At 45.4% G+C, this 18791-nt stretch overlaps 1 protein-coding gene across 1 annotated transcript in view; it reads left to right on the top strand.

Annotated features, from left to right (window-relative positions):
* The window catches only part of slc39a9 (solute carrier family 39 member 9), a 65455-nt gene extending 54665 nt beyond the window's left edge, over nt 1-10790 (top strand). The window contains exons 6-7 of the mRNA XM_038782267.1: nt 1536-1670; nt 9327-10790. Coding sequence (XP_038638195.1) covers nt 1536-1670; nt 9327-9554 — 363 coding nt within the window. The 3' untranslated portion in view covers nt 9555-10790. The remainder of the gene's footprint in view (nt 1-1535; nt 1671-9326) is intronic.
* Nucleotides 10791-18791: the final 8001 nt, after the last annotated feature.

Consider the following 18791-nt stretch of genomic DNA (forward strand, 5'->3'; position numbering starts at 1 on the left):
CCGGTAACTATAGGCCGGTGAGCCTAACATCTGTGGTGGGTAAAGTCTTGGAGAGGATTATAAAAGATACGATTTATAATCATCTAGATAGGAATAATATGATTAGGGATAGTCAGCATGGTTTTGTGAAGGGTAGGTCATGCCTCACAAACCTTATCGAGTTCTTTGAGAAGGTGACTGAACAGGTGGACGAGGGTAAAGCAGTTGATGTGGTGTATATGGATTTCAGTAAAGCGTTTGATAAGGTTCCCCACGGTCGGCTATTGCAGAAAATACGGAGGCTGGGGATTGAGGGTGATTTAGAGATGTGGATCAGAAATTGGCTAGTTGAAAGAAGACAGAGAGTGGTGGTTGATGGGAAATGTTCAGAATGGAGTTCAGTTACGAGTGGCGTACCACAAGGATCTGTTCTGGGGCCGTTGCTGTTTGTCATTTTTATAAATGACCTAGAGGAGGGAGCAGAAGGATGGGTAAGTAAATTTGCAGACGACACTAAAGTCGGTGGAGTTGTAGACAGTGCGGAAGGATGTTGCAGGTTACAGAGGGACATAGATAAGCTGCAGAGCTGGGCTGAGAGGTGGCAAATGGAGTTTAATGTGGAGAAGTGTGAGGTGATTCACTTTGGAAAGAATAACAGGAATGCGGAATATTTGGCTAATGGTAAAATTCTTGGTAGTGTGGATGAGCAGAGGGATCTCGGTGTCCATGTACATAGATCCCTGAAAGTTGCCACCCAGGTTGATAGGGTTGTGAAGAAGGCCTATGGTGTGATGGCCTTTATTGGTAGAGGGATTGAGTTCCGGAGCCATGAGGTCATGTTGCAGTTGTACAAAACTCTAGTACGGCCGCATTTGGAGTATTGCGAACAGTTCTGGTCGCCCCATTATAGGAAGGACGTAGAAGCTTTGGAACGGGTGCAGAGGAGATTTACCAGGATGTTGCCTGGTATGGAGGGAAAATCTTATGAGGAAAGGCTGATGGACTTGAGGTTGTTTTCGTTAGAGAGAAGAAGGTTAAGAGGTGACCTAATAGAGGCATACAAAATGATCAGAGGGTTAGATAGGGTGGACAGCGAGAGCCTTCTCCCGCGGATGGAGGTGGCTATCACGAGGGGACATAGCCTTAAATTGAAGGGTAATAGATATAGGACAGAGGTCAGAGGTGGGTTTTTTACGCAAAGAGTGGTGAGGCCGTGGAATGCCCTACCTGCAACAGTAGTGAACTCGCCAACATTGAGGGCATTTAAAAGTTTATTGGATAAGCATATGGATGATAAGGGCATAGTGTAGGTTAGATGGCCTTTAGTTTTTTTCCATGTCGGTGCAACATTGAGGGCCGAAGGGCCTGTACTGCGCTGTATCGTTCTATGTTCTATATATATATATATCATACATATACAGAGCTGTGTACATTCACAGTTTGCCTCATTGACTTTGAAGCACTTTGAGATGTCTCGAGATTGTTGAATCTTGTGATACAAATAACCACCTACTTAATTCACCTCAATCTGTATATTCCTCTGTCCCTGTTTTTAGGCTCCAGCTGCTTTTGGTCTGGTTTCTTTCCTCATGCACGCAGGGCTTGAAAGAAATAGAATCAGGAAACACCTACTAGTGTTTGCTTTGGCAGCACCACTACTCTCCATGGTCACTTACCTGGGTCTGAGTCAGGTAAGTAACACGAGTTAATGGGTTTGTTCATCCAGCACTTGCCATGTTGCTGCAGTGCTTCAATGCTTTCTTAAAAATGACTGTCATGTCCATTGTGCTAGGAACCGGTTGCAAGCATTGATGTTTGTAATCAATTGATCGGCTGTTTGGTATCGTTTGAGAAGGTATTGGTCAAGACACCAGGAGCACTCACTTACTCATATTTAAATTATGCCATAGGATCTTTAATATCCACCTGAATGGGCTGGCCTATGTTTCATAATTAATCTTGGGATGGGACCTCTCTGCTTTCCTCCATACTGAATTGAGAGTGTTGGACCAGATGCCAGATTTTAGCCTGACACTGGAGCATTTGAGCCCATGACTTCTGATATAGAGGCAAGGATGCTGCCACATGAGCCAAACAACATATGTAGCTTTTAGCATACTTTCAGGCATTAATTAATTAAAACCATTATTGTTGCATCATTCTATAAAACTCCGAGCAGGCCATATAATTGAAGAGAAGGGAGGGGTTCCACATCATAGTCATAATGGCATAGGAGGCAGCCATTTGATACTTTGAGTCCATGCCATCTCTGTAAAGCAATCCAGTCAGTCCCATTCCCCTGCCCTATTTCACAGTCATGCAAGTTTATTCCCTTGTGCTTATTCAATTTTCTTTTGAAATAACTGATTGTTTCCACTTTCACACCTTCCTGGGCAGAATTTCAGCTCATTACCACTCACTGTGCAAAACCATTCTTCCTCATCCTCCCTCCACCTCTTGCTTAGAACCTCAAGTCAGTATCCCCAGTGTCCTTATACCACAAACTACTGGGAGCAGTATTTCTTTGTCTACTTGATGTAACCCTGTCATAATCTGTAATCAAATTTCTGCTCAATCTCCTGTGCTCCAAGGAGAACAACCACAGCTTCTCCAACCTAAGTCAGCATCTAAAATCCATCATCATTGTAACCATTCTGGTGAATCACTTCTACACCCTTTCACAGACCCTCACTTATTCCGAGAATGTGATGACCAGAATGGATGCATTACGCTAGTTGTGGCCTAACCAGAGCTTTATACAGGCTCAGTATAACTTCCCTGATTTTACATTCCAAGCTTATTTCTCAAGTCCAAGATCCCATATACTTTGGTTTCTGTTCTCAAGATATCTTGCCACCTTCAAAGATCTATACATCTGATCATGAGATTCGGCCATCAAACCATTGCAAGAGAAATGGTAACACGTTGTAATTTTTCTGTGTTTGTGTTTTTAATTTTTGGAATGGTTACCATCAGAAAGGATGGTAAGAGCACTGGATGTCAGAAAGCACTTCTTCACATAAAGGATAACACAAATTTCAAAACTCCTTCCACTAAAACACTGTCATGGCTAGGAGACAATCACAACTTTCAAAACTGAGATCGTTGGGCAAAGATGTTAACGGTATGGAACCAATGCAGGTTAAAGTACTGACTTTGAGGGATTACTGGTCTGATGGTGCAAAGGAGCTGCATCGGTATTATAACATTTTCATTGATGCTCGGAGCTTTGGCAGTGCCTGCTCACTCATTCTGTCCCCTGGTAGCACTGAGCTCGGCAATATCTTGAAATAATTCCCCTATGTTCTGTACTCCATTAAGGCCATTCACAACCCTTGCTGAAATAGTTTCTGGGAGGCCTATGGTACCTCACACTCATGCCAGATTTCATGTTGAGCAACCCAAGGGCAAGCACAGCCAAACTCAATCTTGCCCTCGCTCAATGGCCACACTTGCACCTTCCAGCAGGGATACCAGAGCAAGCTCCTTAAGCCCTATCTCAGGAAATTCAAATCACTTTACACCTAATTGGGTCCTTTCTGAATTGCAGACTGTTGTAGTACAACCAAACTTGGGAGGCAATTTCCACAAACTGCCAGAAAATGATCAATCTGTTGATAGTGATAATTGATGGGGGACTGGTCCAGAACATTTGGGAGAATTCCCCCGCTTGCTGTGAACTATACTATTGGATCTTTAATGTCCACTTGATCATGTAACTAGGCCATTGGTTAAACTTTTAATCTGAAATACACCACCTTTGTGCAGCACTTCCTCGCTGTTGAACTGGACTGCCAGGTTAGTTTGTGCCCAGATGAAAATTCTAGCAGGTTTACTTCATTCTACACTGAATCATTGGATGGAAGTGGAATCAGGAAGCGGAAATGACACTCTTGTTTCTACCCCCCACCCCCTTCTAATCACAGGAACAGGCGGAGGCTACCTGACCCTTCAAATCTTATTTGCCATTGACTTAGATCATGTCTGATCCATATGTTAGCTCCATTTAACCTGCATTGGTTCCATATCGTTAACATCTTTGCCCAATGATCTCCATTTGAAATTTTTGATTGTCTCCTAGCCTTAACAGTGTTTTAGTGGTGGAAGGAGTTTTGAAATTTGTGTTATCCTTTGCAGGAAAAAGTGCTTTCTGCCATCCCTTTAATTAATAATCTTTATTGTCACAAGTAGGCTTACATTAACACTACAATGAAGTTACTTTGAAAAGCCCCTAGCTGCCACATTCTGTGCCTGTTCGGATACACGGAGGGAGAATTCAGAATTACCTAACGGCACATCATTCGGGACTTGTGGAAGGAAACCGGAGCACCTGGGTGAAACCCATGTAGACACACAGAACATGCAGACTCTGCACAGACAGTGACTCAAGGCGGGAATTGAACCTGGGACCCTGGAGCTGTAAAGCAACAGTGCTAACCACTGCTACCATGCCACCCCTGAGCAGCTCGGCTCTAAATTTTAAGGTTATGCTCCCACCCTCAAGACATGGCACCAGATGACACCGTTTCTCTCTAAGTACCCTATACCTTATCAAATCGGGAGTTTCTCTATGATTTCCCCATCAAATCGGGAGTTTCTCTATGATTTCCCCATCAAATCGGGAGTTTCTCTATGATTTCCCCATCAAATCGGGAGTTTCTCTCTAATTGCCCCATCAAATCGGGAGTTTCTCCCCAATTGCCCTATCAAATCGGGAGTTTCTCTCTAACTTCAAAACAGAAGAAGTCATATTGAACTCAAAACGTTAATTCTGTTTCTCTATCCATGTGCTCTGACCTGCTAAGTATTTTTTTACGTTCAAACTTTTAAAACATTCACTATGTATTTGCAGGAAATTCTTCGCTTTTACTATTTTAAAGTATCTTGGTTAGTCCTTGCTCAAGTAGCAGAGGAAGGTTTTTTTTTCATTAATGCTGCACAGCACAATTTCAACATGATGGAATAAATGTGCAGGGTTTGAATAACCCAGACAATATTTTGAATGTGAACAAAGAACAGAGAAAATTACAGCACAGGGACAGGCCCTTCGGCCCTCCCACCCTGTGCCGATCCAGATCCTTTATCTAAACCTATTTTTCAAGGATCTACTTCCCTCTGTTCCCCGCCCATTCATATATCTGTCCAGATGCATCTTAAATGATCTATGAACACAGACCCCAAGATCTCTCTGCTCCTCCACATTGCCAAGAACCCTACCGTTAACCCTGTATTCCCCATTCATATTTGTCCTTCCAAAATGAATATTTGCCATCTACCACCACTCTGACTTCTTTCGGTCAGCCAGTTTGTTATCCAACTGGCCAAATTTCCCACTATCCCATGCCGCCTTACTTTCTGCATATGCCTTCCATGGGGAACCTTATCAAATGTCTTACTAAAATCCATGTACACTACATCCACTGTTTTATCTTCATCCATGTGCTTGGTCACCTCCTCAAAGAATTCAATAAGACATGTGAGGCAAGACCTACCCCTCACATATCAGTGCTGACTATCCCTAATCAAGCAGTGTCTTTCCAGATGCTCAGAAATCCTATCCCCCAGTACCCTTTTCATTACTTTGCCTACCATCGAAGTAAGACTAATTGGCCTGTAATTCCCAGGATTATCCCAATTCCCTTTTTTGAACAGGGGCACGACATTAGCCACTCTCCAATCCCCTGGTACCATCCCTGTTGACAGCGAGGATGAAAAGATCATTGCCAACGGCCCGGCAATTTCATCTCTTGCTTTCCATAGAATCCTTGGGTATATCCCGTCAGGCCTGGGGGACTTGTCTATCCTCAAATTTTTCAAAATGCCCAACACATCTTCCTTCCTAACAAGTATCTCCTCGAGCTTACCAGTCTGTTTCACACTGTCCTCTCCAACAATATGGCCCCTCTCGTTTGTAAATACTGAAGAAAAGTACTCGTTCAAGATCTCTGCTGTCTCTTCAGACTCAATACACAATCTCCCGCTACTGTCCTTGATTGGACCTACCCTCACTCTCTAGTCATTCTCATATTTCTCACGTATGTATAAAAGGCCTTGGGGTTTTCCTTGATCCTACCCGCCAAAGATTTTTCATGCCCTCTCTTCGCTCTCCTAATCCCTTTCTTCAGTTCCCTCCTGGCTATCTTGTATCCCTCCAGCGCCCTGTCTGAACCTTGTTTCCTCAGCCTTACATAAGTATCCTTCTTCCTTTTAACAAGACATTCAACCTCTCTTGTCAACCATGGTTCCCTCACTTGACCATCTCTTCCCTGCCTGACAGGGGCATACATGTCCAAGACACGTAATACCTGTTCCTTGAAGAAGTTCCACATTTCACTTGTATCCTTCCCTTCAACACAGGAAGTATAACAGGGAAGATGGGTGAACTGAGAGCCTGGATTAATGTGGGAAATTATGATATTGTTGCTATTATGGAGACATGGTTAAAGGAGAGACAGGACTGGCAACTTAACGTTCTGGGATATCAATGGTTTAGACAAGATGGGGAGACGCAGAAAGGATGGGGGAGTTGCATTACTGCTGTGATGAGGGAGGAATCTTGGGGGGGGGGGGGGGGGGGGGGGGAAATCCTGTAGTGAGGCATTATGGGTAGCACTTGCGAATAGGAAGGGTGCAATCACAATGTTGGGGTTGTACAATAGGTCTCCCAAGAGCCAGCGGGATACAGAAGAACAGATATGTAGTCCGATTCTGGAAAGATGTAAAAATAGCATGTTGTTGTGGTGGGTGATTTTAAATTATCACATATTGACTGGGACTCCCTTCGTGCCAGAGGTTCGGATAGAGAGAAAGTTTTGAGTTTGGCCGGGGTTTTTGATTTTTAAATCATATGTTGATAATCCAACCAGGCAGGGGACCTTCCTGACTTGGTATTGGGGAATGAGCGCAGCCAGGTGACCAAAGTTTCAGACGGGGAACATTTTGAGAATAGTGATCATAATTCCTTAAGTTTTCGAATACTCATGGATAAGGATAAGAGTCGTCCTCGAGTGAGGCTTCTAAATTGGGGGAAAGCAGACTATAACAGAATTCGACAGGAGCTGGAGAATGTGGATTGGGAGCAGCTGTTAGGTAAATCCACATTTGATATGTGGGAGTCTTTTAAAGACCAGTTGATTGGAATGCATAACAGGCATGTCCCTGCAAGAATGAAGAACAGAATGGCAGGATTAGGGAACCTTGGATGCCGGGGTAATTGTGAGACTAGTCAGAAAGAAAATAAAGCGTACATAAGGTCTAGGCAACTAAAAACAGACTAGGCTTTTGAAGAATATAGGGAAAGTAGGAACAAACTCAAATAGGGAGTTAGGAGGGCTAAAAGGGGCCATGAAATGTCATTGGCAAACAGGGTCAAGGAAAACCCCAAGGTCTTTTATACATGTACAAGGAGCAAATGGGTAGCTAGGGAAAGAGTAGGCCCACTCTTAGACAAAGGAGGGAAGTTATGTGTTTAGTCAGAGGAAGTGAGTGAGGTCCTTAATGAGTACTTTGTATCAGTATTCACCAAGGAGAGGGATATGGCGGATGTTGAGGTTAGGGATGGGTGTGTGAATACTCTAGGACATGTCAGTATAATGATGGAGAAAGTGTTGGATATCTTAAAATGCATTAAGGTAAACTGGTCACCTGGGCCAGAATGGGATATATCCCAGGTTACTGTGGGAGACAAGAGAGGGAATAGCTGGGGCATTAACAGATATCTTTGCATCATCTTTGACCACAGACGCGGTTCCAGAGGACTGGATAATAGCCAATGTTGTCCCTTTGCTTAAGAAAGGAAGCTGGGATAATCCAGGTAATTGTCAGCCGGTGAGCCTGACGTCAGTGTTGGGGAAGCTGTTGGAGAAGATACTGAGGGACAGGAAGTGATGGGCAACATGGTTTTGTGCGGGGAAGGTCCTGTCTTACCAACTCGCTAAGAGATTTTGAGGAGGTGACAAAATTAATTGATGAGGGAAAGGCTGTGGATGTCATCTACATGGACCTTAGTAAGGTGTTTGTCAAGGTCCTTCATGGCAGACTTGTACAAAAGGTAAAGTCACATGGGATTCGAGGTGTGCTAGCTAGATGGATAAAGAACAGGAGACAGAGTAACTGGAAGGGAGTTTTTCAGAATGGAGATCTGTAATTAGTGGTATTCTATTGGAATCGGAGTTGGGCTGATTAGCAAGTTTGTAGATGACTGTAAGATAGGTGGAGTTGCAGATAGAGAAGTGGACTGTCAGAGAATATAGCAGAACATCGGTTGGAGAGTTGGGCAGAGAAATGGCAGATGGAGTTCAATCTGGATGAATGAGGGGTAATGCATTTTGGAATGTCTAATTCAGGTGTGAATCATACAGTAAGTGGCAGAACCCTTGGGAGCCTTGACATACAGAAGGATCTGGGCGTTCAGGTCCATAGTTCCATGAAAGTGGCAATGCAGGGGGATAAGGTGGTCAAGAAGGCATATGGCATGTTTGTCTTTATCGGCCGGGGCATTGAGTACTAGAGTTGGCAAGTTAAGGTACGTTTGTATAAAACGTTAGGCCACATTTGGAATATTGTGTGCAGTTCTGGTCAGCACACTGCCAGAAGTGTGTCGATGCTTTGGAGAGAGTGCAAAGAAGGTTTACCAGGATGTTGCCTGGTCTGGAGGGTGTTAGCTATTTGAGAGATTGAATAAACTTGGATTGTTTTTGTTGGAAAAATTGTAAAATAAATGGCATCTGCATGGACTTCAGTAAGGCTGAGGGGAGACCTTATTGAGGTCTACAAAATTAAAGTGGTATAGAGAGGGTGAATAGTCAGAAGCTTTTTCCCAGGGTGGAAGACTCAATTACAAGGGGCACAGGTTCAAAGTGAGAGGGGGACACTTTAGGGGAGATGTACGGGGAAAGCTTTTCATTCAGAGGGTGGTGGGTGCCTGGAACGTGCTGCCAGTGGAGGTGGTGGAGGCAGGCATGACAGCAACGTTTTAAAGTGTATCTTGATGGACACCTGAATGGGTGGGGAGTAGAGAGATATAGATCATTTGGGCAATAAGTAATAGGTCTAAAAATAAGGAATCTGGATCGGCGCAGGCTTGTTGGGCCGAAGGGCCTGTTCCTGTGCTGTAATGTTCTTTGAGACTGCCAATCCCCCTTCACATGAGAGAATGGTTTGCTATTTTATCCCATCAATATGAACTGAATTTTATCAACTAATTTGAAAGCCAAAATCTCCCTTTGACTGGCTTGAATGCTTGATAGAGTTTTGAGAATTGCAAAATATTGAACTGTTTATTGCAATCCCAGCAGATATTTGCTGAATAATTAATGTGTTTTTTCTTCTCCCATGTCTTATTGTAGAGCAGTAAAGAAGCACTTTCAGAAGTGAATGCCACTGGAATCGCCATGCTGTTTTCAGCCGGGACTTTCCTATACGTAGCCACTGTGCACGTGCTGCCAGAGGTGGGAGGCACTGGCCACAGTCACAAGGCTGAGTCCGGTGGGAAGGGACTTAGTCGACTTGAGGTTTGCACCCTCGTCCTGGGCTGCTTGATTCCATTGGTCCTTTCGGTGGGTCACCAGCATTAACCAGCAGCGGTGGAGTAAGGAGGAGTGTGGATAATAAGGGTGTACCAGCAGTCCCATATCGCCAGAACAGGATTGCTGCCTGTGTTAGGGTTTCCCCTCCTTCAGTTTTACCCTGTGAAATTCCAAATGAAATGGGACTGAAAATGTAAATTAAATTAAATTTGGTCAGATTGCAAATAGGAAGTAGGGAAGAATTCTTGCAGTGTAGTCATTTTGAAAACAACTGAGTTTTGGTCTTTGCGTCACAACAAAACCAGATATTTCCTGGTCCAGCCAAATGTGAGCCAAATAACCAAATGTAACTGCAACCAAACAGTACAAAGGACGGAATTCAGATACTTACTAAATTAACTAAGAATTTGGGGTGCATTAGATAATCCATGGCATTAATCAAGCCAAGGGATTCAACACTGGGTTTGTTACACAGGATGTGAAATATAATTTTACTGAATTTTATTCATAAATGTACAGTTTTCACATTCAGCTACAGTCTTAAAGGGTTGGTTAGTCTGTGAGTTTGGTGCCTGCTAATTCAGTGTCTTGTGTTTTCAATTGGTCGGGTTTCGACAGTATGTGGGGAGAGCTGCTTTTGGTTAAAAGTGCTTTGTTAATGTACATTGGAAAGGAAATCGAAAGAAGCAGCCTGGATCTTCAATGTAACTGGTTAAACAAATCGCACCAGGGATGGGAGAGGGATAATAGGTAGGCGGGAGGGTGGGGGTGCATAAGATGCGGTTGGGAAGAAGGGGGTAATACTCTGTGGTGGGTCATGGAGGGGAGGTGACACTGTTGGGAAGGTTGGGGGACAGGGAGCATGAAACGCCATGGTGGATCGAGGGGGTGATGCTCAGTAGTGGAGAGGGTAGCACCTGTTGGTGAGCCAGGAGGGGTAATACTCATGGGGAGTGGGGGCAGAAGAGGGGTAACATTCGGCAGGGGCAGACAGGCCTGCGATAATATTGGGCATGGGAGAGCTAATAATTGGGAATGGTTTTCATTGATCCATGGTAGTTAGTAAGTGTGAAGAATGAAATGTCATTGGTATGACTGTGCTGACTTGTGAATATTCATTGTTCTGAACCATGTCCTATTGCTTCAGTTGTTTTATGTGAACTGGAATCATTCCATGGATGACTGCCTTACTTTTCCAACTCTTTGTGCAAATTAACAGATGTTGCAGTTCTTTTTTTTGTTTTTAAGATAAATATGTATGAATAAATTTTTAATAACTGGCCATTCTTGTATTTTTGTACAACTTTTTAATGTCATCTCTTGCATCATGTAAACACCTCTCTGCTGGTTACAGAGCACATAAAATTGTACATAGATCCTTTATCAATGGGAGGGGCTTATATCACTGATTCCTTTTCGAATCTTCACAGAATAATAATGATCTTCATTAGTGTCACAAGTAGGCTTACATTAACACTGCAATGAAGTTACTGTGAAAACCCTCTAGTCGCCACACTATGATGCCTGCTCGGATACACAGAGGGAGAATTCAGGAGGAACAAGAGCTCCCAGAGGAAACCCATGCAGACACTGCACAGACAGTGACCCAAGCCGGGAATCGAACCAGGGACCCTGTTGCTGTGAAGCAACAATGCTAACCAATGTGCTACAGTACCACCAGCTCAGTAACTAACACCAGCTCAATAAAAAACAGACTACACAATTGGAAAGATAAACTGATTTTGATGGATCACAAATCTTGATTAAAGAGACTGCGGTCAATTGGGTAACTATGTAGGACAATGCATAGAGTAGTTCAGAACTGTGACAGGCATGAAGGGGAAACAAAGACACAAAATACTGCCAACATTTGTTTCACAATTCCAAAAGCAAAAGGCAAACACGACCTGTAACAAAGCAGCCGAAACTTTGTTTTAAAACTCACGCAAAATGGGCACAAGTTAGGTTGTGGATTTGATCCAGCCAACTGGGTCCGACCCAGCTGGTGGATCAATTTGAGATTGCATATCACAGTGATCACCCTGAGATACAACAGGAAAAGCCAGAAAAAAAGGAGCGGAAATGAAGGCAGAAAGAGAGAATGGCTCAGATGATACAGCTCAGTCAGTATGGGGGATGCAAACAGGCATTTTAAAAACTAAAGCAGTGTATTTACTGGAGGCAGCATATCATCAGAAATGGAGGTAGCACTGATGAATCATAGTTTAAGTCTTTGGACTTATTCTGACAACATATAAAACATTGGTGGCCCATCATAAGATAGAGGAGCTGAATTAGGCCATTTGGTCCATCGAGTCTGCTCTGCCATTCAATCAGTTTTTTTAAATTTAGAGTATCTAATTCATTTTTTCAATTTAAGGGGCAATTTAGTGTGGCCAATCCACCTATCCTGCACATCTTTTGGGTTGTGGGGGCAAAACCCACACAAACACGGGAAAAATGTGCAAACTCGACACTGAGAGTGACCCAGAGCCGGGATCGAACCCGGGACCTCGGCACCGTGAGGCAACCATGCTGCCCCCGCCATTCAATTGTGGATGATATGTTTCTCATCCCCATTAGAACATAGAACAGTACAGCACAGAACAGGCCCTTCGGACCTCGATGTTGTGCTGAGCAATGATCACCCTACTGAAACCCACGTATCCACCCTATACCCGTAACCCAACAACCCCCCACCCCGGTCGGGGGGTGGAACGGTAGGCGCCCTTGACTTTTGAGTAGCAGTGGTCAAGAGTGTTGTCACCCCTGGTGGGACCGGAAATGTGCTGGTGGAATTTTGGCAGTACACTCTTGAGGTAGGCTTTGTTGAAGTCTCCGGCCACGATGATGTCCAAAGATGTGCGGGTTAGGTGGATTGGCCATGCTAAATTGCCCGTAGTGTAAGGTTAATGGGGGGATTGTTGGATTACGGGTATACGGGTTACGTGGGTTTAAGTAGGGTGATCATTGCTCGGCACAACATCGAGGGCCGAAGGGCCTGTTCTGTGCTGTACTGTTCTATGTTCTATGATGAACAAGGCCTCCGGGTGTTCTGTTTCGTAGTTGTTTATAACTGTGTACAGTTCGTCCAGCACCTTCCTCACTTCTGCCTGGGGTGGGATGTAGACTGCTGTGATAATGGCTGAAGTGAACTCTCGTGGAAGATAGTATGGGTGGCACTTCACGGTCAGGTATTCCAGATCCGGTGGGCAGTTGGTCGTCAGGGTCGCCACATCCAAGCACCAGGAGGAGTTGATGAGGAGGCACACCCCTCCACCCTTCGCTTTGCCCGATGACTCCGTGCGGTCCGCCCGGTGAATTGAGAAGCCTTCAGGTTGTATGGCACAGGTGAGGTGGGTGTGAAACAGAGCACACAGCAGTCTCTTACTTTCCTCTGAGAGGTAAGTCTGGCGTTAAGTTCATCCAGCTTGTTTTCGATCGCTTGGACATTTGCCAGGAGTATGCTGGGGAGAGGGGTCTTGAAACTGCGTTGCTTCAGTCGAACCTGCAGACCGCCGCGTTTCCCTCGCTTCCTCGGTCGGCGGTTGCAGCTAGATGATCCTAGGATCCGACAGGAGACGTCAGCCCTTGTGCAAGGTAGGTGGTTGCGTCTGGCGGGGTCCAGGGCGCTGTTTACGTATCCGGGGTCGAGTCAGGCAGGGTCCCGGTCGCTGGTTGAAGTAGAAGGGTTGCTCGGGGGGGGGGCATGTTTGCGATCCGGATGGGTCCCGGCGTTCTGCAGGCATTCGGGTCCTCGCGCGGGGTCTCTGCTGTTTCGGGGGTCCTGGGTCGTGGGCAGGGGCTTCCTGAGGCAAGTTGGGATGGTCCCGTGGTCTGTTCCCTCCTGGTGCTCCCGGGGTCGGATCTTGAAGTAGGCACGGTCGGGCCTCCATGTGGATTTTTCTTTCCTCCATCACCAGGTAGGTCGGGTTGTTGGGTGGGCCTCTCTGGGTCGCGTTGGGCCGGGTCTTGCTGTCGGGGGTTGGGTCGGGAGCTCCGGGGACTGAGCCGGGTGATCCGGGGGCTGGCGTCGGTAGGGTTGGCAGGGTTGTGTGGTGTCATGGTCGCTGTTCTGAAGGCTGGGTAATTTGCTGCAAACAATTGTTTGTTTGAGGTTGCGCGGTTGTTTGAAGGTAAGTAGTGGGGGTGACTTGGCAAGATGTTCATCTTCACTGATGACGTGTTGAAGGCTGCGAAGAAGATGTCGTAGTTTCTCCGCTCCGGGAAAGTACTGGACGACGAAGGGTACTCTGTCGGTTGTGTCCTGTGTTTGTCTTCTGAGGAGGTCGGTGTGGTTTTTTGCTGTGGCGCGTTGGAACTGTCGATCGATGAGTCGAGCACCATATCCCGTTCGTACAAAGGCATCTTTCAGCGTCTGTAGATAGCTGTTACGCTCCTCCTCGTCTGAGCAGATCCTGCTTCTACCAGTGTTGTCATAGAACATGGAAAAATACAGCACAGAACAGGCCCTTCAGCCCACAATGCTGTGCCAAACTTTTGTCCTAGATTAAGAACAAATTAATCTACACCCCATCATAATACCGTAATCCATGTACCTATCCAATAGCCGCTTGAAGGTCACTAATGTTTCCGACTCAACTACTTCCACAGGCAGTGCATTCCATGCCCCCACTACTTTCTGGGTAAAAAACCTACCTCTAATATCCCCTCTATATCTACCACCATTCACCTTAATTTATGTCCCCTTGTAATGGTTTGTTCCATCCGGGGAAAAAGTCTCTGACTGTCTATCTATTCCCCTGATCATCTTATAAACCTCTATCAAATCGCCCCTCATCCTTCGCTGTAATGAGAAAAGGCCTAGCACCCTCAACCTTTCCTCGCAAGACCTACTCTCCATTCCTGGCAACATCCTGGTAAATCTCCTTTGCACCTTTTCCAAAGCTTCCACATCCTTCCTAAAATGAGGCGACTAGAACTGCATGCAGTACTCCAAATGTGGCCTGACCAAGGTTTTGTACAGCTGCATTATCACCTCACGGCTCTTAAATTCAATCCCTCTGTTCATAAACGCTAGCACACCATAGGCCTTCTTCACAGGTCTATCCGCTTGAATGGCAACTTTCAAAGATCTATGAACATCGACCCCAAGATCTCTCAGCTCCTCCACATTGCCAAGAACCCTACCATTAACCCTGTATTCCGCATTCATATTTGTCCTTCCAAATGGACAACCTCACACTTTTCGGGGTTAAACTCCATCTGCCACTTCTCAGCCCAGCTCTGCATCCTATCGATGTCTCTTTGCAGCCGACAACAACCACCCTCATTATCCACAACTCCACCAATCTTTGTATCATCTGCAAATTTACTGACCCACCCGTCAACTCCCTCATCCAAGTCATTAACGAAAATCACAAACAGCATAGGACCCAGAACTGATCCCTGCGGTACGCCACTGGTAACTGGGATCCAGGCTGAATATTTGCCATCCACCACCATTCTCTGACTTGTTATCCAACTGGCCAAATTTCCCACTATCCCATGCCTCCTTACTTTCTGCATAAGCCTACCATGGAGAACCTTATCAAATGCCTTACTAAAATCCATGTACACTACATCCACTGCTTTACCTTCATCCATGTGCTTGGTCACCTTCTCAAAAAATTCAATAAGACTTGTGAGGCAAGACCTACCCCTCACAAATCTGTGCTGACTATCCTTAATCAAGCAGTGTCTTTCCAGATGCTCAGAAATCCTATCCCTCAGTACCCTTTCCATTACTTTGCCAACCACCGAAGTAAGACTAACTGGCCAGTAATTCCCAGGGTTATCCCTATTTCTTTTTTTGAACAGGGGCACGACATTCACCACTCTACAATCCCCTGGTACCACCCCTGTTGACAGTGAGGACGAAAAGATCATTGCCAACGGCACTGCAATTTCATCTCTTGCTTTCCTTAGAGTCCTTGGATATATCCCATCAGGCCCGGGGGACTTGTTTATCCTCAAGTTTTTCAAAATGCCGAACTAATCTTCCTTCCTAACAAGTACCTCCTCGAGTCTGTTTTACACTGTTCTCTCCAACAATATGGCCCCTCTCATTCATAAATACTGAAGAAAAGTACTCATTCAAGACCTCTCCTATCTCTTCAGACTCAATACACAATCTCCCGCTACAGTCCTTGATCAGACCCACCCTCGCTCTAGTCATTCTCATATTTCTCACATATGTGCAAAAGGCCTTGGGGTTTTCCTTGATTCTACCCGCCAAAGATTTTTCATGCCCTCTCTTAGCTCTCCTAATCCCTTTCTTCAGTTCCCTCCTGGCTATCTTGTATCCCTCCAGCACCCTGTCTGAACCTTGTTTCCTCAGCCTTACATAAGTATCCTTCTTCCTTTTAACAAGACATTCAACCTCTCTTGTCAACCATGGTTCTCTCACTCAACCATCTTTTCCCTGCCTGACAGGGACATGCATATCACGGACACGTAGTATCTGTTCCTTGAACAAGTTCCGCATTTCAATTGTGTCCTTCCCTGACAGCCTATGTTCCCAACTTATGCACTTCAGTTCTTGTCTGACAGCATCGTATTTACCCTTCCCCCAATTGCAAACCTTGCCCTGTTGCATGCACCTATCCCCCTCCATTACTAAAGTGAAAGTCACAGAATTGTGGTCACTATCTCCAAAATGCTCCCCCACTAACAAATCTATCACTTGCCCTGGTTCATTACCAAGTACCAAATCCAATATGGCCTCCCCTCTGGTTGGACAATCTACATACTGTGTTAGAAAAGCTTCCTGGACACACTGCACAAACACCACCCCATCCAAACTATTTGATCTAAAACGAGTTTCCACTTAATATTTGGGAAGTTGAAATCACCCATGACTACTACCCTGTGACTTCTGCACCTTTCCAAAATCTGTTTCCCAATCTGTTCAGACACATCTCTGCTGCTATTGGGGGGCCTATAGAAAACTCCCAACAAGGTGACTGCTCCTTTCCTATTTCTGACTTCAACCCATATTACCTCAGTAGGCAGATCCTCCTCGAACTGCCTTTCTGCAGCTGTTTTACTATCCCTAATTAACAATGCAACCCCCCCCCCCCCCCACCCTCTTTTACCACCCTCCCTAATCTTATTGAAACATCTATAACCAGGAACCTCCAACAACCATTTCTGCGCCTCTTCTATCCAAGTTTCCGTGATGGCCACCACATCGTAGTCCCAAGTACCGATCCGTGCCTTGTGTTCACCCACCTTATTCCTGATGCTTCTTGCATTGAAGTATACACACTTCAACCCATCTCTGTGCCTGCAAGTACTCTCCTTTGTCAGTGTTACCTTCCCCACTGCCTCACTACACACTTTGACGTCCTGAATATCGGCTTCCTTATTTGCTGGACTACAAGTCCGGTTCCCATTCCCCTGCCAAATTAGTTTAAACCCTCCCGAAGAGTACTAGAAAACGTCCCTCCCAGGATATTGGTGCCCCTCTGGTTCGGATGCAACCTGTCCTGCTTGTACGGGTCCCACCTTCCCTAGAATGTGCTCCAATTATCCAAATACCTAAAGCCCTCCCTCCTACACCATTCCTACAGCCACGTGTTCAACTGCACTCTCTCCCTATTCCTAGCCTCGCTATCACGTGGCACCGGCAACAAACCAGAGATGACAACTCTGTCTGTCCTGGCTTTTAACTTTCAGCTCCAGTTCCCTAACATGGTCTCTGAGGAGCTGGAGTTGGGTGCACTACCCGCAGGTATAGTCAGCGGGGACGCCGGTGGTATCCCTCACCACCCACATCCGACAGGAGGAGCATGCAACTGCCCTAGCCTCCATTCCCTCTTACCTTACAGGATATAGCTGCACTGTGGACCAACTGGACCTCCGCCCTCTGACTCTGCTCCCAGTCAGCTGCACTCTCTGTCAATTCCCGGCTCCCTTCACGCTCTTTGAGGAAATGTAGGAAATGATCTAGCTTCATTTACTTTAGGAGTTAACCTGGTTATTTAGATAATCTCTCTTCACAAGACTTTGAATAATCTAATACCACAAATGAAGCATGCTCCGTTATTAGAGGGTAAATCTTCCTGTTAATTTACCCTTAATCTCTGAATACTCTGCACATACTGTGCAAAATGTTATGACGAGCTGATTTCATCTGCAGTTCTCCCTTTAAGAGTAGCAAAGTGCCCCTGGATGTCTTCTGTTCGACTTGGACCTGGCTCCTTACACAAATTCATGCACATCAACCAATACACCTGCCCAAAAAACAATCATGATGCTTTACAAAAACTGGCAACTCACATCCAGTAACTCACTGTAACCCTAGGATACAGAAAGCAGCATTTACACTGGCTTTGTGATGTAAAGCAATCGGTGCGCATGACATTCCTTCACTTGGTTTGAAGGGGACACGAAACACAAGAAATATAAATGCTGCTGGTGCAGTTGTGGGGGATTGCAGAATGTTGGGAAGGTAGAGGTAAGTTATGCTCAAATGTTGCCTGGGTATTTTAAACAAAATATGAAGATGCTGGTTAATCAATTGGTGTATTTTTGTTCAAACATAAGAAATCAGGCATCAAACCAGAAAATGTTGGAAACACTTAGCAGGTCAGACGGTATCTGTGGAGAGAAACAGCAAAAGGTTCAGGTTTCGGCCCCTTGTTCCGATGAAATTATTTTGTTCCAATTCCCATCCAACTTCGCACCCTTTTCCACAAACTTTATCCTGTCCTTTCTCTCACACACCTCATCCAGGTTCCCAGCCTTTCTCTGTTTCTCTCCTCTCGCTCTGTCTCTCTCACACAAAAACATACACATACTACCCCATCCAGCTCATAGTCTTTCTCTCACTCTCTGACACACACCTGCCCTATCCAGGTGCCCAAGGTATCTCTCTCTCTCGCTCCCTCACTCAAATAAACACATATACACAACTACCCCATCCAGCTCCCAACTTTTTCTTCTTTTTAAAATGTATTTTGTAACAAACATGTATCAAAGCAGGTTACAGCGAATAAACATCTCGGGAAACATACTTCCCAACAATCAGCTATACAGTCTGTACAGATTCCCCCTCTTCCCCCCCCCCCCCCCCCCCCCCCTTGCGATGAACAGCCCTTCAAACACGGTTACAAACATCCCCCACCTTTCCTCAAACCCCTCTGAACTCCCCCTTAACTCATACTTTATCTTCTCTAATTGCAGGAAGTCGTACAGGTCACCCAACCAAGACGCTACCAATGGTGGAGATGCCAACTGCCACTCCAGTAAAATTCGTCGCCGTCCAGTCAGAGAGGCGAA

The sequence above is a fragment of the Scyliorhinus canicula genome, chromosome 2 (genome assembly GCF_902713615.1).
Source record: "Scyliorhinus canicula chromosome 2, sScyCan1.1, whole genome shotgun sequence".
NCBI classification, from domain to species: Eukaryota; Metazoa; Chordata; class Chondrichthyes; order Carcharhiniformes; family Scyliorhinidae; genus Scyliorhinus; species Scyliorhinus canicula.